This window comes from Sus scrofa, chromosome 5 (assembly GCF_054392235.1).
Source record: "Sus scrofa isolate SSC_HxYL_T2T_F1_AM1 chromosome 5, Sscrofa_HxYL_maternal_Yorkshire_Landrace_v2.0, whole genome shotgun sequence".
NCBI lineage: Eukaryota > Metazoa > Chordata > Mammalia > Artiodactyla > Suidae > Sus > Sus scrofa.
Window position 1 is genome coordinate 83480063 of NC_139387.1, and position 21905 is coordinate 83501967.

At 39.4% G+C, this 21905-nt stretch overlaps 1 protein-coding gene across 9 annotated transcripts in view; it reads right to left on the reverse strand.

Annotated features, from left to right (window-relative positions):
• The window catches only part of LOC146403488 (uncharacterized), a 327016-nt gene that overhangs the window by 124229 nt on the left and 180882 nt on the right, over positions 1–21905 (reverse strand). For all 9 annotated transcript variants that reach the window (XR_014804046.1, XR_014804045.1, XR_014804044.1 and 6 more), the window contains exon 3: positions 8785–8885. Coding sequence is in view for 5 of the 9 variants with exons in the window: in XM_084957246.1 (XP_084813372.1) it covers positions 8785–8885 (101 nt within the window). In the remaining 4 variants the exon portion in view is untranslated. The remainder of the gene's footprint in view (positions 1–8784; positions 8886–21905) is intronic.

Genomic DNA, 21905 nt, shown 5'->3' on the forward strand with positions numbered 1-21905 from the left:
ACTCCCAGATTTGGGATAAATTTTGAAGGTAGAGCTGATAGAACTTGCTGATGAATTAATGAGAAAAAAGTGTCAGTGACCTGGCTTTGCTCACTGTGGTTGCAAGGCTCTTCATTCTAACAGACAGGGATCACAAGATTAGATATCTATACTAAAGGTTTTTAAAAAAATAATTTGTGATTCATTAAAATGAAGAAAAAGCATTGTTGATATGATTTAAACACAGATTTGAATGGAGTTGTATTCCAATTACCTAAATAAATTTTAAAAAAAAACTTCATTCCTATTATAAGCATTGTCCAAAATTTAAACGGGTGATAAGAAAGCTCCTCACACCCTCCAGTGAAATGAGTCCATTCATCCATTCAATAAGAGCTATCGACTGCCTACTAAGTGTTAGGTCTCTGGGCTAGGACTTTTCTCCATGCCAGGGAGGACTTGGCAGCAAGAAAGCTTGTGCCAAAAAAGAAAAGTAGGACCATAAGGACAAATTTCAATTATGCGACGTTTTGCCTCTGGAGATGTCCACATTCATCACTTCGGAACCATTAAGTCACCGCACGGTATGGGGGTACCCATCCTTTCTGCTGGATAACGCTCCCTCCACAGCTAATTGCCTTACATCTAGAGTCGTGTTCTTGTCAGTTTTGTCACACTGTTATTACATACAGTAATGGTGTGTAAGATATTAGCCTGTCATTATATATAAATGTGTCTAAGGAAAACTCATTTCCAAGACTCATTTTTGAAAATGAATCCAGAAGAGAGGTAAAAGCTTATTTTCTGTCTCCAAGGACAACAGAGAGTAACTCCGAGGCTTGCAGGAGAATCCTTTAAGGTGGACTTCGTGCCCCCTGTGCGTCCCAAAGCCACAAATACATTTTGGAGGTTATGTAAAGCCCAGGAAAGAGTTAAGCTGGAAAGAAGCAGCAGCTTCCGTCTCCTGCTAAAAATGCGGTGCCTCAAGGGTATGAACAACCCAGTCCTTCCCCTCCACTTACCATCCCCCTATTTATTTTATTATGGTTAATAACACGTGACCAGAAAATAATTTTTACTATTTTCCCTCTGGTGCCATTAAGTTTAATTTCCTTGTCTTAATAACACAGCATTGGTGACAGGTCTGACATTAGAACTTTTTACTTCCAGTTATCTATTAGAGTAACACTTTACTTGATTACAAAATACATATTTCATACAATTCTCAAAACCTTGGGTGTGCCATATCCCTAAGGGTCAAAGGCTGTCTGTGTTCCCCACATTTTCCTACTTTATTTGTTTTTGACAACTTTCACCACTGAGATGTAAACGCTATGGAAGCCAAGGTGTTGTATGTCTGGTGGCATCCCCAGAACACAAGGACACATGCTGAATGGCCAACAAACTTTCCAACCTCTTATGGCCTCTCATCTCTGACCACATACAGAAGAGACAAACCCTCTTTCCACATAAAGAGTTTGTCTACAAAATGGGACGGGAATGGATTCTAAGCACACCCAGAAAACTGATGAATCTTAGGCGATTCAAAAACTTTGGATACAACAAGTCTGTGGCAACTACCTTCAGTCTATATGGGAAAGACCCTATTCTAGGTGCTGAGGGAAAAATGCAGGTGCCCCAGACATCATGTCTGCCCCACAGGGCCTTATAGTCTGGTAGGGACCTGGTGTTTACCTGCAGAAGGAACCCAGAGGGACCTCAAGTTTTCAAGTCCCTTCTCCTCCAAATCTCTCCACAGGTGCCATTCACTTGGCACCTGCAGAAGAAGATTCAGCCTTGCAACTCTGGAGCCAGATGCCTGAGTTCAAGTCCTGACTTAACCAAACACTAGCTCTGTAACTTCAGGCTATTTACTTACTTTTTTTTTTCTTCTGAGCCTCAGTTTCCTCATTTGTAGCATATGAATAAAAATTAGGCTAACCTCATAGAACTGTTGTGATGATTAAATGAGCTCATTTATGAAAACAGCTCAGAACCATACCAGATACAGAGTAGGCATTCAACTAATATTAGCTATTATTTGGTTTATTATTGCCATGTCATAATAAACTGTATTTGACATGGCTACCTTGAGCTACTATTAAATTTATATTGTTGGGTATTTTAAATAGAAATACCTTTATTGTTCTTTGGAATGATACATGATCATTAGAAAAGGCGTAAATTACGCAGAGAGGGAATGTTTCTCTGTAATATTACCCCCAACGATAACCATGATTTACAATTTGGCAAAACTCCTTTCCACATAACAATTATTTGCCTGCTTAAGAATGTGTAGATATATTTTCAATATAAATGCATTATACTATACATCCTGTGCCACAAATAGCCTATTTATTAAACTCACTGTATGGAAATCATCTATCTGTGTCAATACAGAAAGATCTGTTCTATGATTTACAGAACCATTGCCTAGTTAGTGGATGTTTAGACCATTTACTGACACAGTTTTAAGGAAGATTTGGACTGTAATGTTCAACCCAAAGCTTGTGTTTTTTTGAAAGAAATCTAACTGGATTCTCAAAATGTTCTGCAGACAGGGTCTTTTGAGTGAACACTGACTAATTGACTGACTGATTGTACTGTTGTAGGGGAACTGAAATGCAGCAGAAGTAAACTTTAACTGAAGAAAGTTCTATTTCTAAACTTCTTCTAAAAGTCCTAAAAAAGATTTGGACTAACCTGAAGTAAATATTTTTCAGGTTGCCGTGAGGACAAAATAATGTTTGCAAAGTGCCGGAATGCTACAATGCTCAATGGATATTGACCATCATTGTTATAAGAAAAGCAATTAACAGCGGAAGAGATTAGACACCACCTGTCTTGATGACTTAGTCACTGACCTGCAGAAGGTGACATAGACATCTCTGACCCCCACCCTGGGTTCTACGATGCTGTTATTTAATGATAAGGTATTCTATACAAGATAAACTAGAAGCATGGACATAAAAACATAAAATAATTGCTCATCCTGACCTTTCCAATAACCAAAAATTATCTACCTGATATTTGTGAATTAAAAGAAAGGTTAAAAATTGTGTTTATCAAATTTGCTCCTGTGTACTGACTTGCAGAAAAAGTGGCGCTTTCAATTAATGTTCCATTCCCTCATGCAGCTTGCCCACAAGAGAGGAAGATCCCTGAGAAAAGCATCCATAAGAACCATTGGATGTGGGAGAGGCGTAGGAGACGAAGATAATTACCAAACAAACCTCAAGTTGTGCTTTTTATATAAGTGCCTTTTTATTCAGGGTTGAAAAATTCAGGGTTGGGTACTGTCAACATTTGGGGCCAGAAAATTCTTTGTTGTGGGGGCCGATATGTCTATTACAGGATGTTTAGCAACGTTCCTACAAAGTTTTGACCCTCCAAAATGTCTCCAGACATTGCTAAATGTTCCCTCAGGAGCAAAAGTTCCCAAGATGAGACCCACTGATATGTATGGATATATGTATTGTGTGGTATTTTACACTTTACAAATGCATTTAATATTCACAATAGTCATGTGGGTAGGCTAGGTAGATACTCTCCATTTTACAGATGGGGAGAAAAAAAAAAAAAAAACTACCATGGTCCTATGATACTGACCATTGTGAAATCAAAATTTAAATTTTGAACCCTGGATGTGGTGTCATGGGTCAGACCAAAAGAAAATAGTCTGTGATTTTTCAAATAAGTATTTTAGTAAAAAGACAAAGCTTCCCCCCCCCTTACTTGCGAACTACAAAAAGGATGAGCAGGCAGCCAGCCTCAAAGAGGACCCCCTAACCAAGACAAGTGTGAGATGCAGCTGTGTAATTCAGAGTCAAGTTGGGGTTCAATTCATTAGCTGTAAAGATAATGGTTTGAAGAAAAATTTGCCTGCCCCTGCAGAGATGGAAAATGGGATAGTGTGTGAATGGATGATGCTAATAGTTGCGATGAAGTATCTTTAGGCGGTATGAACATTCTACCTCTAAAGAAAGTCTGCCCGTTAATTAAAATTGTTATGGAGAGGTGCAAAGTAGATTAAAATAGATAAAAGCCATAGCACCAACAGGTCTAAAAACCAACGTCTTGGAAAATTAAAAAAAAAAAAACTTCATGAAGACAGGGACTCATAATCTATAGACATTAAAAGAAAAGAGGTTTATAGATGCCAGGATGAACTGGAATCCTAAAGTGGTAGGGAATAAGGTGACAAACTACAGGAAAACTCAACAAGGTCCCTGACTTTCAAAGTGAACCCCTAAGTGGTACAAGCAGAGTATTCATTTGCACATGTCATTTCCCTCATTGTGTCGCTATAAACACAGCTGCTTATTTCTGCTCATATCTGCTGAGGCTTTTTACTACATCAGAACTCAGGTTTGTAGACAGTGAAAATGTCATCACATTAAAAACAATCTGCTTCACATGTGTGAGATAATAGGATTTGGGGTTAATGAGCTCATGTCTGGGATATCGATCCAAATGTGAGTAACTTGTAATTGGCCATCACTCAATGCCAGCTTATAACCAGTCCAGGCTACATGAGTGGGACACTTTATCCACTGAAATAACCATAGAACCACAAAAACCAAAACCTGCTCACAGAACTGGCCAATTGCCAAACATCTCCCCTCCTCCCTCTCCCCTCACTCCTCCATTTCCAGTTAAATGCTAAATTGATAAGAAACTGTACGATAATACCTAGGCCCATAATAAATTCCTGGCCTGGCAGGCCCCACATAAAGAATGAAAGAGCTGTGATTTAAAACATAACAAGACTTCTTCTTTTTCCCCAGCAAGCATTGCTTTCAGGATTTTGCCACCACAAACCCAAGGTTTAAAAGATCTGATCTCCAAACACTAAGGTTATTTAAAACAAAGATGTTTAAACAACGCCCCATCCAGCTCCAATTTCCTACAATCCTATCTATGGTGCCACCCTTTGGGGTCAAGAGGCTCCCTAAGAATATTATTCATAAACCAGCATACTATCTATGAACAACAACACTGGAAATTTATCAGGTTAACTATCAGAGAACAGAGCCCCCAAAGCCAGGACTGGTATGCTAACTGAAGGAAGGAACAAATTCAGAGAAAAGTGATGCATCAGCCTCTGGTCAGTGGAGACTTGAACTGTTGGGGCATCACATCGGCCAAGGGCAGCAGGTTATGCAGCAAAGTCTAAAGGACAAAGCATGGGACTTGGACTTAGGTTTGAAAACTACTGCCATTGTGTATCCGTTGTGTATAACAGGGTAAGCCCCCAAAGCTCTCTGAGCTTCAGTCCTCACAACTACGAGTCAACAAAGACCTGCCTTAAAACTCAGCCTGTGAACCAAAAGCATGATGACTGCTAGGGAACTTGTCACTTAGTAGGTACTCAATAAAAATGGATTTCCTTCTTTACTTACTCTCAAGTCAACTCTTTACTGGATCGTAGCATAATTACTATTAACCTTGACCTGCTAAAGGGTCAAGCATCTCAAGACTGAATGATCAGAAGAAAAATGGGCAGAACATGTATGAATATGTAGCTATTTGACAGTGTGTGGCTACATTCACCTATCGCTTATATAAAACACTTAACATGGTAGACATCCCACTTCTGCTGTCATAGAATTGGGACTCAAATCTCTTACCCACAAAAGTCACACTTCAGTCCTGAGAATCAGACTAAACCAAAGAGCATCCCGCCCCCCTCCCAAAGAGCCTGAGGTGGGGTTCTGATCCTTTTGCACAAAAACCAACACTAGGGGGAGACTCTCTCCCTCCTCAGCTGGAAAAGCCTTGTAAATCCCTTTGCTGGGTCAACATGTCAAAGCTCTAGGAATATTTCCTGAATAGCATCAAGTTCAAAGATGGATGAATAGAGTCAGGCAGAGAGCAAATGCCACTTATGGGATGGGGGAAGGAAACCCAACAATGTGATAAGAAATTATTTTCCCAAAGTCATTCAGAAAAATCTTTTTTAAAAAGTTGTCATTCAAAAGCCACGGCTTTTGATCCACTAATGTTATCAAGTACCCGGCAATGTGTTTTTATAATTGTAATATTTTATTTTTCTTGGTGTAAAAGTGATATTTAATAGTTAACAGTATTAGTGATAACATATTAATGATAATAATGAAAGTACCAATACGTAATATGTACAAAGCTTTATGTATACTTTTCGTTTTTTAATTCTTCCAAACATCCAATGGGTAGACATTTTAACCACTTTTTCCTATTAGAAAAATTTAAGTATAGAGAGGTTAAATGACTTAAAAAAACAGTCTAGAGTAGTAGTTAAGAACACAGATTGCAGAGTCTGAGTTCAAGTCTCAACTCTAGCACACACTAGCTGTGTGACCTGACAAACTAATGAACATCTCTGTTCTTTATTTTCCTCACATGTAAACCTAGAGTAAGAATAGTACCTAACTCACTGCATTGTTGGGAGAATGTAAAACACTTAAAACATTGCTTAGCACATGATAAGCACTTCCTATGTATTGGTCGTTACATGACCCAACATCACATGTTTATTTATTAATTTACACCTCAGTTCCTTAATTACCATTTGGGTCAGGCACAGTCTTAGGCATTGGGGGAAACAATGAAAAAGGTTTTATAGTTTTGTTGGGAGAGATATTATGTAATTCTAGTAAGATAAGATGAGTTTAATGGTGGAGGAAGGAGGTGCCATGCAGCACACAAAAGAGAGATATTATGGACCAGGTCAGTGATGGGTAATGCCAGAGACCAGGCTGGACACCAGCTGCACTTCACTCATCAGCATCACCAAAATGGGATTCCCACCAATAGCTTGGCGCTATTGTCAAGGCTGATGGATGAAGAAAACTCTAACTCAAATCAAGTGACCTTTGGGATTCCATTTCCCGACAAAAAAAAAACAAAAAAAAAAACAAAAAAAAAATGCCAATCACCTTAAGGTTGCTCTGAGAAAGAATTAAAATTACTATGTGGGCTTCCATGCTTTGGCAGTGAGACCTGTGGATAACTGTCAGACCACCACACACGTCTTCTTAGAAGAGATCACGTCAAAGGAAAAACACCAGGGGCATTCTCCAGAGAATCCCAGAGCCAGGAAATATCACTGGGTCCTTGTCTGGTGGCTTCCGAACCTCTCACTACTAAGAAGACCTTTGACTAGGTGTCTACCATGAACTTCATGTTTTTTAAAACTACCACATATATTATTAAATAATATATATTAAATTTAATTTAATTTAAATATATTAAAATTAATAAATTATCTACTGGGATTCACTGGAGAGCATTTCATGCATGTAAGATGCAAGTGTTACCATCCCGAGCTGATATAATCCAATCAAAATAAAACAAAAATTTCCCATTAAACACTCATTGGAAATAATTAGGAAAATAGAGAAAAGAGTAAAGGAATGAACAAAATGCCAGCCATAATTCAATCACCATTGTAAGATTGAGACATATTTTTTTCAATCTTTATTGTAAGCATTGTTTTTCTTAAAGTAGTTGAATCATGTTGCATAGTCCTAATGCAAAGAAAATGGACATTTCTTTAGGTGGCACTAAAGGGCAGTTGGGTACCATTTACCCTTCCCAAACTCTGTCCCCTCACCACACCCTGAGGCCTCGTACCACCTTATCATAGCACTTCCCAGATGGTACTAAGTTAATCTGTTACCAGACGAGACTCTCCCTCTGCTGTCATCTAGATGTTTGTGTACACCCAACATTCATATGTTGAAACCTAATCCCCAAAGTGATGGTATTTGGAGCTGGGGCCTTCGGGAGGTCATAAGGGTGAAGCCCTCATGAATGGGGCTAGTGTCCTTATTAAAAGACACCCCAGAAAAATCCCTTGCCCCTTCTGCCATGTGAGGTTATGGCAAAAAGGCAGCTGTCTCTCATCCAGGAAGTGGGCCCTCATCAGATACCAACTGAATCAGCTGACATTGAATCTGCTGGCTCCATAACTGCAGGAAATAAATATTACCTATAAGCCACTCAGTTTATGGTATTTTTGTTCTAACCGCCTGAATGGACTAAGACACCCTCTATACTGCATTCATCTCCATACCCCAGAAGTCTCTAACTCAGCTGGCACATAGTACATGCTCAGGACTGTTTTGCTGTACCAAATGTAACTGTTACAGATAGGTGAGTAGAGAGAGAGATAGGATAGATGGATAGGTAGGTAGATGATAGATAGATAGATAGATAGATAGATAGATAGATAGATAGATAGAGGCAGACAGAAACCCTATTACTGCCTTTGCATATCACAAGAGCCTTGGTTCAGTTCCCTATTTCACAAATGACAAAGTGAAGGCCCAAGTACTTAAGGGATGGAGGATTTCATGTACTGAGTGATCACCAAAAAGCAACAGATAACAAGAGAATTTGGCATATTCTAAAATTCCATCATTTTAAGATAACCACTATTCATATTTTAGTGGCCATCTTTCATGCAGTTTGCACAAATGGAATAATATCATCTTCTTTTTTTATCATGGGCAATTTTTTACATGCAGTCTTTAAAAAAAAAAAAAACTTCCTCCTTCTTTTTTTCCTTCCCTCTCAATCAGACATCCCTCTGCTCCATCCTAACTCCCATGGAACCAGTATTAATGATCTGGTATGGATCCTTTCATGACATTTCCATGCTGCTAGAATCATGAATAAACATAAATAAATATATGAGGTGGAGATGTCATTATCTCCTTTTCAAAAATGAGATTTACTATGTATACTCTTCTCTAGATCTCACTTTTTGCACATAACAATCATTGCAGAAACATGAAACCAAGTCATCTGGTTTTACCCTACCTCCTGTGGAGTGGGGCCTGTGGTCGATGTTATTCTGTACAGGGTTCCATACATGAGGACCAGATGTTCCGTAAGTTCCTGGATGAGTTTTGGCTACAGCTCTGTAGAAAGGAAAGGCAAACCCTTATGAGAAAACAGCCTCTGTCCCTGCGAGGACAAACCACTGGTCCTTCCAAGATGGAAGGGACCCAATATAGTTGAGCTGCTGCCAAGGCATTGGTGGTCTCCTTGAGAAATCATGCCCATGCGTTTCCTTCCAGGGCCCTTACCAGCCAGTTAGGCTACTGGCCACAGCCCACGTTTTGAAGAGCCACTCTAAGCAGCAAGTTTGACCCATTGCCTGGGGTCCTTGAACAGTGGTAAACCCCACACCCTGAGAAAGTTCCCTTAGGCCAGTGCTTTTCTGTTTATCCAGTTTTATGTTCTGCCTCCTTGATTAAGCCCCATCAAAATCATTCCCAGGCATACTTCCCTGGCCCCTGCCAGTATATGCTAATTAGGCTTTGCAGTTTCTTAGAGGTGTATTTCCTTCCTTATCAGACCTAGCTAGCACATCCCACCCGCAGCTGGGATCTGCTGGGGGTTAACCCTTGTTATCACACTGGCATTCAGGAGAGGCCCAGGGGTTACTCCTGACAGGAAACTGTGAAGGAAGCCTCTGCAGTGTCTTCATGCACAGGGAAGGGCTTGGCCTTCATAAAGGGGGTTTCCATCATGGCTCAGTGGAAACAAATCCGACTAGTATCCATGAGGATTGGGATTCAATCCCTGGCCTCGCTCAGTGGGTTAAGGATCCAGTGTTGCTGTGAGCTGTGGTGTAGGTCGCAGATGCGGCTTGGATTCCTGTTGCTGTGGCTACGGTGTAGGCTGGCAGCTATAGCTCCAATTCATCCCCTAGCCTGGGGACTTCCACATGCCGCAGGTGCAGCCCTAAAAAGCAAAATGAATAAATAATTAAATAAAGGGGGTGGGCTGATAGTTGTGTGGATTCAGAGAGGTCGACAGAGCCACACTCTTATAGGCATCCACCTAGATGTCCTCATCCCATATATCAGGATACCAGGATTTCTCAGCCAGGGCTGCCTTAGCACTACAGACCCAGCTTGTTGAGACTTCAAAGGTTTCCCAAGCATCTTGATTGTAGCCAGTAGTTCTGCCCTCACTTATCCACACTTCCACTGGCTTCTCTAAACTCCCAAAGAGCCCAGACAGAGAGGCCCTGGAGCTCTCACATTTAGCCTTTATTTATTTCTTTTTCTCTCTTTTTTCTCTTTTTTTGGTTGCCCTGTGTCATATGGAATTCCCAGGCCAGGGATCAGATCCAAGCCACAGTTGCAATCTAAGCTGCAGCTTCGCAAAACAGGATCCTTAACCCATTGTGCCAGTCCAGGGATCAGACCCAAGACACCACCACTCCCAAGGCAGCACAGATTCTCATTGTGCCACAACAGGAACTCCTCAAATATAGCCTTTAGATGTTCACTAGCAGCCTTCATCTTCTCATGAGCTCTCTGCCAAGCATCAAGACAACCTCTAAACACCAACTGACACCAATGCCCTGATTTTCATTTCCCATCCACCACTGCATTCAAAATATCTGAATTATCAAGGGTATTCCTATTCATCAGGTCACCAACAGTGACACTGTCAGCAACTGGGCTGCCACCTAGACACCTGTATATAGGAACTCTCAGTGCCCTATTTTTGACATGGCATGGTACACAGACAAGAACAATTACCCACCCCTCCATTTCTTAATCACCGGACATAAATATGTTTTCTTGCATGGCAAAAGGGAATTTGCAGATGTGATTAAGCTTCGGATCTTGGGTTGGGGGATTATCCTGGATTGTACATCGGTGGAACCAATGTAATCACAAGACTCTTTTTAAGTGAAAGAGGGAGATAGGAGAAGCAGAGTCAGAGAGAGAACTGAAAATGGTACGCTGCTGGCTTTGAAGACAGAGGAAACCTTTGCCGAATTACTAAAAGGCTGGAACATCTTAGCATATGATATTTGTCTTTATAGTTGTGTGGCCTTCCTAGCCATAGGTTTAGTCCATTTTACTATTGAATTGTTCGGATTTGTTTTGTTAATGTATTTATAAAAGTGGTATGTACCTTACAGATATTAACCCATTATCTGCTACATACATTACAAATATTTTTCAGTCTTTTCGGGGGCCTATTTTTTTATATCTTTTACCAGGCAAAATCTTGTAAGTTTTGAATGAAGTCAAATATATCTTTTCCTTGATAGTTTCTGGGTTCCCTATCTTTGAAGGATCTCCTGTTCTCACATTAAAAAAAAAAAAATTGGGGGGGGGGTGCCTTGCCCATGGCATGCAGAAGTTTCTGGGTCAGGGATCAAATCCATGCCACAGCAGTGACAACGTTGGATCCTTAACAGCTAGGCCACTAGGGAACTCCAAAAGAGAGATGTTTCCTTTTTCTCACATTTTAAATAATCGCCTAAATTTTCTTCTAAGATTTTAACTGTTTTATTTTTACATTTATTACTTTATTCATCTGATATTTATTTTTGTATTATTGTTTCCTTTCTTACCACAAAATAATATATGTTCCTTGTACATGTTTTGTGCAGCTTTAGAAAGTAAACAAGCAAAAAATGTTTAACTATTCATGATTTACCACTTTTTTAATACACAGCTCCTAGCTGTATCCTTTCAGTCTTTTTCCTACATATTATACACAATCTTAAATTTTTTTAAAGATTTACATTATAAATTCTGTTATACAACCTGCTTTTGCCATTTAACAATATAATTAGAAAACTTTTTCACATCATTGAATAATTTTCTACAACATATTATTAATAATACAAGAATAATCTGATGTATAAAAGTACCACCTTTTTTTTTTTTTTGGTCTTTTTGCCATTTCTAGGGCCACTCCCGCAGCATATGGAGGTTCCCACGCTGGGGTCGAATCAGAGCTGTAGCCACCAGCCTACGCCAGAGCCACAGCAATGCAGGATCCGAGCTGCATCGGTGACCTTCACCACAGCTCACGGCAATGCCGGATCCTTCACCCACTGAGCAAGGCCAGGGATGGAACCCTCAACCTCATGATTCCTAGTCAGATTCGTTAACCACTGAGCCATGACGGGAACTCCAAAAGTACCATCATTTTTTAATTGAATTCCTATTTTTGGACATTTACATGGTTTTCAATTTCATGCTATGAAGAAAACATGCCATGAAACTGCCCATATTTATTAGACTATATTTTGGACTTAAAGAGCTCACTTACTTTCAAGTGTGTCTATCCAATTTTTTTTGGTTTGTTTATTCTCCTTTTTTTTATAATATTATTTTTTAATAGTTATTTCCCCAATACAATTTTTTTTCTACTGCACAGCATGGTGACCCAGTTACACATACATGTACACATTCTATTTTCTCATATTATCATGCTCCATCATAAGTGACTAGACATAGTTCCCAGTGCTACACAGCAGGATCTCATTGCTAATCCAGTCTATCCAATTTTAATAGCATTTAAAATGACCTGCTTTTATAAACAACAAGGTTCTACTACAGGGAGCTATATTCAATATCCTTGGATAAACTATAATGGAAAAAATACTAAAAGGAATATATAACTGAGTTATGTTCCTGTAGAGCAGAAGTTAACACAACATTGTAAATCAGCTATATGTCAATATTTTTTAAATAAAATAAAACGACCATAAGCAGAGGAAAAGAAGATTCATTTTTTTTCTAGATCACTGTATTGAAATATACCTGAATTGAATAGAGAATTTGGAACTACTTTTAAAAAAGAATTAGATCTTCAGAATGCAATTAATAGGTTTAGAAACTGTATCTAAAGAGAATCAACTAGAAAGAGTTCAGAATTGAAGAGTTCAGCAGTTAAAAAAAAAAAAAAAAACCACAGTAAACATAGTATGGGGAAAATCACCAGGTAGAAGGATAAGAAAATCCTAAAGCACTAGGGGTCAGGTGAAGGATCAATAGGGTAACAATTACAATTCTCTTAATACACTATCACCAAGAAGCCACTTCCAAGCTCTCTGGAAAGAGACAGACAAATCAATAATCATTCCATTTTAAGATTTCACTAGCATCTCAAGACAAAGCAGGAAGTCTAAGTGTAATTTAGAAAAAAAAAAAACATAAGCACGGAACATATTTTAATTAAACTATAATTTAAAAATAAATCTGAATAGTTGAAAAAATCAGCAGAGTAGACCAAAGTATGTATATTACTATCAAACACATTTTTATTTGGCTTTGAATTATTTATGATTTGGGCATTTCTCTGCCACTGCTCTCTTTTATAACTAACACTATCCCAAACAAAAAAATTTTGTAGATATTATTAAGAGGTGGGATCAAGATGGTGGAAGAGTAGTAAGATGAGGCATTCACCTTATCCCACAAACACATCAAAAAAAATCTACATGTAGAATGATTAGTATAGAACATCTACCAAATGCTGGCAGAAGATCTTAAACCTCCAAAAATGGGAAGAAACCCTCCATATAACTGGATAGAACAAAAGGAAAAAAAGAAGAGAGAGAGAAGAGAAAAAAAGGAATCAGGATGGGACTAGCACTACTGAGAGGGAGTAGTGAAAGAAGAAAGGAATCCACACCTTGGGAGGCCACCTAACTGATAGGGAGAACAGCCAAGTCAGAGAGGCAACTTCAAAGCCTTGGAGAAGAGGGCAGCAGCTGGACTGAGGAAGGCAAAGCAGAGAGGGTGGCACAAACCATCTCTACCACTGCCCCTGGACACCACAGCCTGAGACACTCAGGCAGGGGCTAGGTGCTAAGACTCAGGCTCCAGAGGTCAGTTCTAGGGAGAAGACTAGGATTGGCTGTCAGGAGACAGCCTGAGGGGCTAAGGAGTGATGTGCCATGGGCTGGGGAGTGGAGCACCATAGCCAAGGGTGTGTGGTAGGTAGCCTGGGCCCACAGGAGAAGCAAGGCACCATTGGTGGGAAGGGTGAAAGGAGAAGGTGAGGGACCACCATAGGAATATCTTCCTCTGTGGACGCATAGGCTCTTAGGCAGCTGGGCACCTCCTGCACAGGCCACTGGCAGCAGGGGCAAACTGCCACAGCCATCTCAGACTCCAGAGATGGGTGTGGCCTTCCACCACTAGGGGTACATAAACAAGCATCATCTATGGACTCAGTCACCTCAGAGGTTATTACAGAGGAGGGCACTGCAATCAAGCATCACCCACTGTTGTTCTCACTCCCCTGGGAATGCACATGCCCTACTGTTGCCACAGCCAAAGGCTCTGGGTGCCACCTATACCTGCTTGAGGGTCACTGCCACTTCCCAGGGCCCCACAACTAGAAGCAGCCTGTACCACCTTCACAGAGGTTCTCACCAATGTCAAGGGCCCAGTAACCTGACATTGGTTACAGGCCCTGACTATTGCTTCCATCTCCCTGGAAGCACACATAGTCCATACACCAGCATCTTCTATTAAAGGGATAAGAGACTACACACACTGAGGAAAGAGACAACAAGCATATAAACTAAAATCAGCCCTCACACCAAAATAATAATAATAATAATAATAATAATAATAATAAGCCCTCACAAAATATCCAGGGGCACTCTCTCATATAAACCCTCCAAGACTACAGTAGTAGTTTTCCCTAAACTCACAGAATAATAAAAATATAAGCAAAATGAAGATACTCAGGAACATAAAAGAAAAGGAGAATTTCCCTGAAGGAGCAAAAATGAAACAGAAACAGACTTCTGCAGTCTAACGGACACTGAGTTCAAAAAGGATATAATGAAAATACTGAAGGAATTAAGAGTGAATATGAAAGGATTAGAGTAGATATGAACAGTGAAGCAGATTACTTTAGAAAAGATCTAAAAAATATAAGGAAGAGCCAAGAAAACCTAGAAAATTCATTTGCAGAGACACAAGCTGAGTTAAAGGCACTGAAGAGTAGAATGAATAAAGTAGAGGAACAAATAAGTGACTTGGAAGATAGAATAATGGAAATCACCCAATCAGGGCAGCAGACAAAAATCCAAATGAAAGAAATACAAGAAATCTATGGGATAATATAAAGTGGGCCAATCTATGCTTAATAGGGATTCCAGAAGGAGAAGAAAAAGAAAAGGGGATTGAAAATATGTTTAAAGAAATTATGGCTGAAAATGTACCAAATCTAAAGGAAATAGCTATCAAGATACAGGAAAAAACAGAGGGCCCCAAACAAGTTGAACCAACCCAGACCCACACCAAGACATACTCTAATAAAAATGTCAAAAGTGAAAGATAAAGGGAGGATTCTAAAGGCACAAGAGAAAAACAGAGTCAATTAAAAGGCAACGCCCATAAGGCTATTAGCTGATTTCTCTACAAAAATACTACAGGCCATAAGAGAGTAGCAAGATATATTCAAAGTTCTAAATGGGAAAAAAATGTGCAGCAAGAATATCATTTAAAATAGAAGGAGAAATAAAGAATTTCTCCAACAACAACAAAACCTAAAAGCATACAACAATACTAAAACCATTTTAAAAGAAATACCTAAAGATCTCCTCCAAATAGGAAAGGATTAAGAAGACATAGGATGGAAGAAATCACAATTGGAAAGAAATCAAATAAGCCAGTATATGGATCTGAAAGGGAAAAAAAAAACTATTTGTGAAAGCAATGATAAAAACAAGGAATAGCAAATGGATAAACATGAAGATATAAAAAAATGGAAAATGGATGTCAAAATCATAAAATGTGGGGAAGGAAAGTAAGAAAATCTAGAATTTTTTTTTTTTTAATGTGCTTGAGCCTACATGACTATAAGGCAAAAGCAAGCAGCTATAGGAAGGGATTCACATACTTGAAAAACTGGACAACCACAAATCAAAACTAAACAATACATTCACAAAAATTAAAAAGGACACAAGCGTAAAGTAAAAGGAAATCATTCAATCAAAAAAGAAAAGAAAAGAAAAGAAACAAAAGAGAGCCATAGAATCAACTGGAAAACAAGCTTTAAAATGGCAATAAATACATACTTATCAACAATTATTTTAAATGTCAATGGACTGAAAGCTCCAATCAAAAGGCAAAGAGTAGAGACTGGATGAAAAAAACAAGAGCCTACAATATGCTGCCTACAAGAGACTCACCTTAGGACAAAGGACACATATAAATTGAAAGTGAGGGGATGGGAAAAGATATTTAATGGGAATGAAAAAGACATAAAATTGGGATAAAACACCCATATCAGACAAAACAGACTTGAAAATCAAGGCCTTAAAGAAAGACAAAGAAGTACAATATTTAATGACAAAAGGATCCACTTAAGAAGAGGAAATTACACTCTTCAATAAATATGACCCTAATATGGGAGCACCCAAATACATACAGCAAATACTAACAGACATAAAAGGAGAAATTGATGGAAATACAATAATAGTAGGAGATTTTAACACCCCATTCACATCAATGGACAGATCCTCTAGACAGAAAATCAATTAGGCAACAGAAATCCTAAATCACAGAACAGAACAATTAGACTTAATTGGTATTTTCAGGTCATTACATCCAAAAAAAATCAGAACATACATTCTTTTCAAATGCACATAGAACATTCTTAAGGATTGACCACATACTGGAGCACAAAGCTAACCTCAACAAATTTGAGAGTATAGACATTATTTCAAGCATCTTCCCTGACCACAATGGCATAAAGCTAGAAATCAACAACAGGAAAAGGAATGAGAAAAAACTGACTACATGAAGACTAAACAAAATGCTACTAAAAAACCAATGAGTCAATGAGGAAATCAAAAAACACCTTGAGACAAAAGATAATGAAAACATAACCATTCAAAACCTTTGGGATGCCACAAAAGCAGTTCTTAGAGGGCAGTTCATACTGATACAGGCCTTCCTCAAAAACGAAGAAAAATCGGAGTTCCCATTGTGGCTCAATGGTTAACAAATCCGACTAGGAATCATGAGGTTGTGGGTTCAATCCCTGGCCTTGCTCAGTGAGTTGAGGATCTGGCATTGTCGTGAGCTGTGTTGTAGGTGGAAGACATGGCTCGGATCTGGCGTTGCTGTGGCTCTGGCGTAGGCCAGTGGCTATAGCTCCAATTCGACCCCTAGCCTGGGAACTTCCATATGCTGCAGGAACAGCCCTAGAAAAGGCAAAAAGACAAAAAAAAGAAGAAGAAGAAGAAGAAGAAGAAAAATCTCAGCTACCACCTAAAAGAATTAGAAGAAGAAGAACAAACAAAACCTAAAGTCAGTAGAAGGAAGGAAACCATAATGATCAGAGAGGAAATCAATAAAATAGAGATTCAAAAATCAATAGAAAAAAATCAATAAAACCAAGAGCTGGTTCATTGAAAGGATAAACAAAATTGACAAACCTCTGGCCAGACTAACCAAGAAGAGAGAAAGAACCCAAATAAACAAAATAAGAAATAAAAAAAGGAGAAATTTCAACAGATAGTGCAGAAATACAAAAAGAGAGAGAGATAAATAGTATGAATGATTGTATGCCAATAAATTTGACAACCTAGAAGAAATGGACAACTTTCTTGAGACTTACAGCCCATCAGAACTGAATCAAGAAGAAATAGATCATTTGAACAGACCAATCAATAGAAATGAAATTGAATATGTAATAAAAACACTCCCTACAAACAAAAGTCCAGGACCAGATGGCTTCACAAGTGAATTCTACCAAACATACAAAGAGGAACTTATACCCATCCTTCTTAAACTTTTCTAAAAGGTTGAAGAAGAAGGAACACTCCCAAAGACATTCTAAAGCCACCATCATCCTAATACCAAAACCAGGCAAAGATACTACCAAAAAAGAAAATTATAGGCCAAAATCTTTGATGAATATAGATACAAAAATTCTCAAAGAAATTTTAGCCAACCAAATCCCACAACATATAAAAAAGATCATACACCATGACCAAGTGGGATTCATCTCAGCTTCACGAGGATGATTCAACATATTCAAATCAATCAACACCATACACCACACTAACAAAAAAAGTCAAAAACCTCATGATCATCTCAATAGATGCAGGAAAAGCATTTGACAAATTCCAATATCCATTCATGATTTTAAAAAAAAGCAAAAAAACTCTTACTAAAGTGTGCAAAGAGGAAACATACCTTCACCTAATAAAAGCATTTATGACAAACCCACAGCCAATATAATACTCAATGGAGAAATTTTTTTTTGATAATTTGTTAGGTTTTATTACCAGAAGCACAGGGGCTGAGGGAAAAGAGAAAGAAGTGAAGGAGAATGGTAGGTGTATTTTCTTTCAATTCCTATACTAGGAGTCAGAGCCTGTCTGCATGGAGTTCTGAAAAGACCCAGAATCAAGGCCTCTAACCAATATGTAAGAGCACTTAGACCATGATTTCTCAACCCTGACCTTGTCAACTTTTTGGTCAGACCCTTCTTTATTGTGTGGGACTGTCCTGTGCATTAGAGAATGGTTAATAGCATCTCTGGCTTCTCCCCACTAAATGCCAGTATTATCTCCCCCAGCTATGCCCCCAAACAATCAACAATGTTTGGAGGAAATTTTTTTAATGCTTATTGCAGAGCCTGACACAGAATCCTCAATACATTTGAGATGATATTATTATCTTTGTTGTTGAAATTATCAGCTGCCAGTTATATGTAAATATTTCATAATCAGGACAATCTACACCCATAAAAGCAGAACTTCCATGTAGCAGGTGCATTTGGTATCCTTGTGACATGTCCTCTGCCCACCTCAGTGTCAGCTATGGCTACAATGAACAGTTACATAAGAAATTAGCTCTCCCACCTCATGCTTCCAGTATCCCATTTCAAGTGGTACACTGCATTCAGCATTCTGCACCACACATTGGGGCTTACTTGTCTGGGCATGAGGAGTACAGCCTGGAGGTATAGGGGAAGTAGAACTGGTGGGAAAACCCTCAATTGATAGCGGTAGGAACTACTCTCTCTCAGGAGGACAATTCTGGGAGGTGCTCTGTAAGCTGTTCAGGTGATCTCAGCAGAATTGCCTTCCCCACAATGCTCCCAGCAGATCACTCCTCCTCTCCTGGCTCATGGCCTGGCTCCTTCATTCCTGCTTCCTACGCTCACCTCCCAAATTAACCACCTGCACCCAACTTCTTGTTTCAGGCTCTGCTTTCAAGGCAACCCAAACTAAGGCATTCCATTCCCTAGCTCTAAGTGATTTCCAGAAATAGAAACAAGAACTTCTTTAAATGGGTGGTCCTCAATACAAGGCAACATCAGATTATTTTTGTTTTGTATTAAAAAGATTTCAAATGGAAGAGAGAACATTTTCAGATAGGACCTTTTATAAAATAAAGCTCACAATATTATATTCTGGGAACCTCTAAAAATTGTAGAAAATGATTACGTTTAGTATTAGGAGAGAGGAGACCAAAAAAGAGAAAAGCCAATGCTTTCAGCAACTTTAATCCTCATTCCCAAGCTCAGCATTGATGAGTCAGGTGATCACTGGCCCCCGTTCAGGTCTTTCTGATGCAGACCCTTGAAGGCATTTACTCTGAAACTTGGATGTCTGATCAATGCAAGCCTGGGCTCTTTGGCTGAATGTGGTTCTGGTAAAATCCCAGAGGCTATGGATAATCAGGAGTGGCCATATCATGGGTATTTGGCTGCATGTCCAATGATGTGGGGTAATAGCCAGCATTTCTTAGAACATTCAGGGCCCTTAGCAATTGTTGTGAGTGACACAACCAAATTAGAACATTGGAAAACCCTAAGGAGATTGAGTGACCAAGAGAAAACACTCAAGTCTTCTTGTGTAGTTGCCTTGAGAATATTGACCACTTAAAATTTAATTCAAGTACATTTAGAGCACTTGCTATTAACATTACGGTGCAGTTTCATATCAATTATCTCACACTAGCCCAACACAACCTATCAGATAGGTATTATTTATTCTTTCCACTTCACAGATGATGCAACTGAGACTCAAAGAAGTGATTAAAACTGGGAAGGTGCTTCCCAAACACCAGTGAACTGAATGACTTACCTGACATCAGACCTCAAATATGGCTTTGGCACCTCTAATTCCCAGATCTTTGCTCTTTCCCCTACTCCTGCTGTCTAGCTGGACAGTACCAAGAATCCCCCTCTAATAGGCAATGCAAGCAAATAGTCTTGTCCTCTGCCTTAAGGGCCCATAATCTCACTGGGGAGCAAGAACAAGTACAGGGCTTGATTGAGTGAATTAACCCCGAGACACAAAGTTTACAAAAGAACTGAGCACTGGCTTGCAAGGTTAGGGAAAGCTCTCTAGAGAGGAATGGGAGCCAAGCTAGACCCTGAGGATGGTCAGAACTTATGAGACCAAAAAAAAAAAAAAAAAAAAAAAAAAGACTGCAACCAGTTAGGAGGACACTGAGGAGGTGATGGCTTTGGAATTTGAAAACCTCACAGGTCTTGGAGATGTATTAACTATTTAAGGTTCTTGTATGTCCTTGAAGTAAAGTTTTTATGGACTATGATTTTCTTAAGTTCTGTACTTATATCACTTCTTCATATTGAGGACCTACTAGCTCAGTTCCATGATTTCCCTACATTTTTGAGGCGGCAGACCCAGAATCTTACATAGAAGACAAATATACAAAGAGAAGCTGTTTGGGCAAAAGAGAGGTAGATATAGGTGGTTAGAGACCAATGGAATGGAGGTTGTTCACACAAGGCAAAGCCCTACTAGCTACCATTCTGCTATGTCAGACAAGCTTTGCACGTCCCTCAAGGTCCGGCCAGGAAAACTGAAACTACCTCAGTTATTTTAATGGAAAAAATTAGCTATAAGGTAAGGATTTGATGGTGTTGGAGGACTGAAAGGCAAAAGGGAATCTGAGGTAAAACAAAGAGGAGGTAGTGTCTCCTCTCAGGGCTTGGGAAACAAAGGGAGAAGCTTGCAGGGTTAAAACCTGTGAGGTTGAAAGATGTGCCCCACTGAGCTGGTACTCAGACCTCAGGGAAGGGGACACTGCCCAGCTGGTCCTCGTACCTCTGATGTGGGATGATGAGGCGAGTTCTGGACACACTGATGAAAAAGCTGGGGAATGGAATGAACTGCCACGGAGACGACAAAGGGCCATCACTGGGGTGACACTGGTGGTAGCAACAAACAAACAGCAGGACCAAGTCCCCCCTTCCTCCTCCTGGCTTCTAGTCTCCCCCTAGTATCTCTTACTGGTGGGACTCAACGGGAGCCAGCTGGTGGAGGAAAAAGATGGTGTGCAGACTCCCAATCCCAGCATCACAGGGCACAGCGTCAGAAGGGGGAGCTGAGAAACAAGAGCTTCAAAATCAATATGACTTGGTTTGGGATTGCCATATGCACACTGAGGTTTATGGAATGACTGGCCAGTGGGAACCTGCTGTACAGCACAGAGCACTCTACCCAGTACTCTGGGATAATCTATGTGGGAAAAGAATCTAAAAGAGAATGGATGTGTGTACATGCATAACTGAATCACTTTGTTGTACAGCGAAGATAGTCATGACATTGTAAATCAACTATGCTTCAATAAAACTTAAAAAAAAATAATACGGCACCTCAGATAGAAAGAAGGAGCATACAAGAGAATAAGGGTGGCTTTTCCCTGAATTTTTATGGCTGTTGGGAAAATAATTTGGAGTTTTTGTCTCACAGATAGCAGACCAATTGTTCTATCTTATCTCTGAAGAACAAGGTGATGGCACATTAAATTGAGCATGAACAGTAAGTTAGTATGTACAACTTAACTGCCAGAAAAATATCAGGACAATGGGATGAGAAAACAAAGTAGCTTCTCAAATTCTGAAACATTCTCTCATTTTTCCATATTTCCTGGTTCAGAATTTATTACTAAATAGTGATTTATTCTCTTCTTTACGTATGTCCTTTCTTTTCAGACAGATTAGCTTTCTCTTCTGCTGTTTGCCTGAGTAACGTCCATGTATCAAAATGGACAAATCGGGGATACAGCCACTAACCACTAGTATATGCAATGCATGTGTCACCATCCCCAACTGTGGGATGGGGATGATTAAGGGATTACATACAAATGAGGATTCGCTTG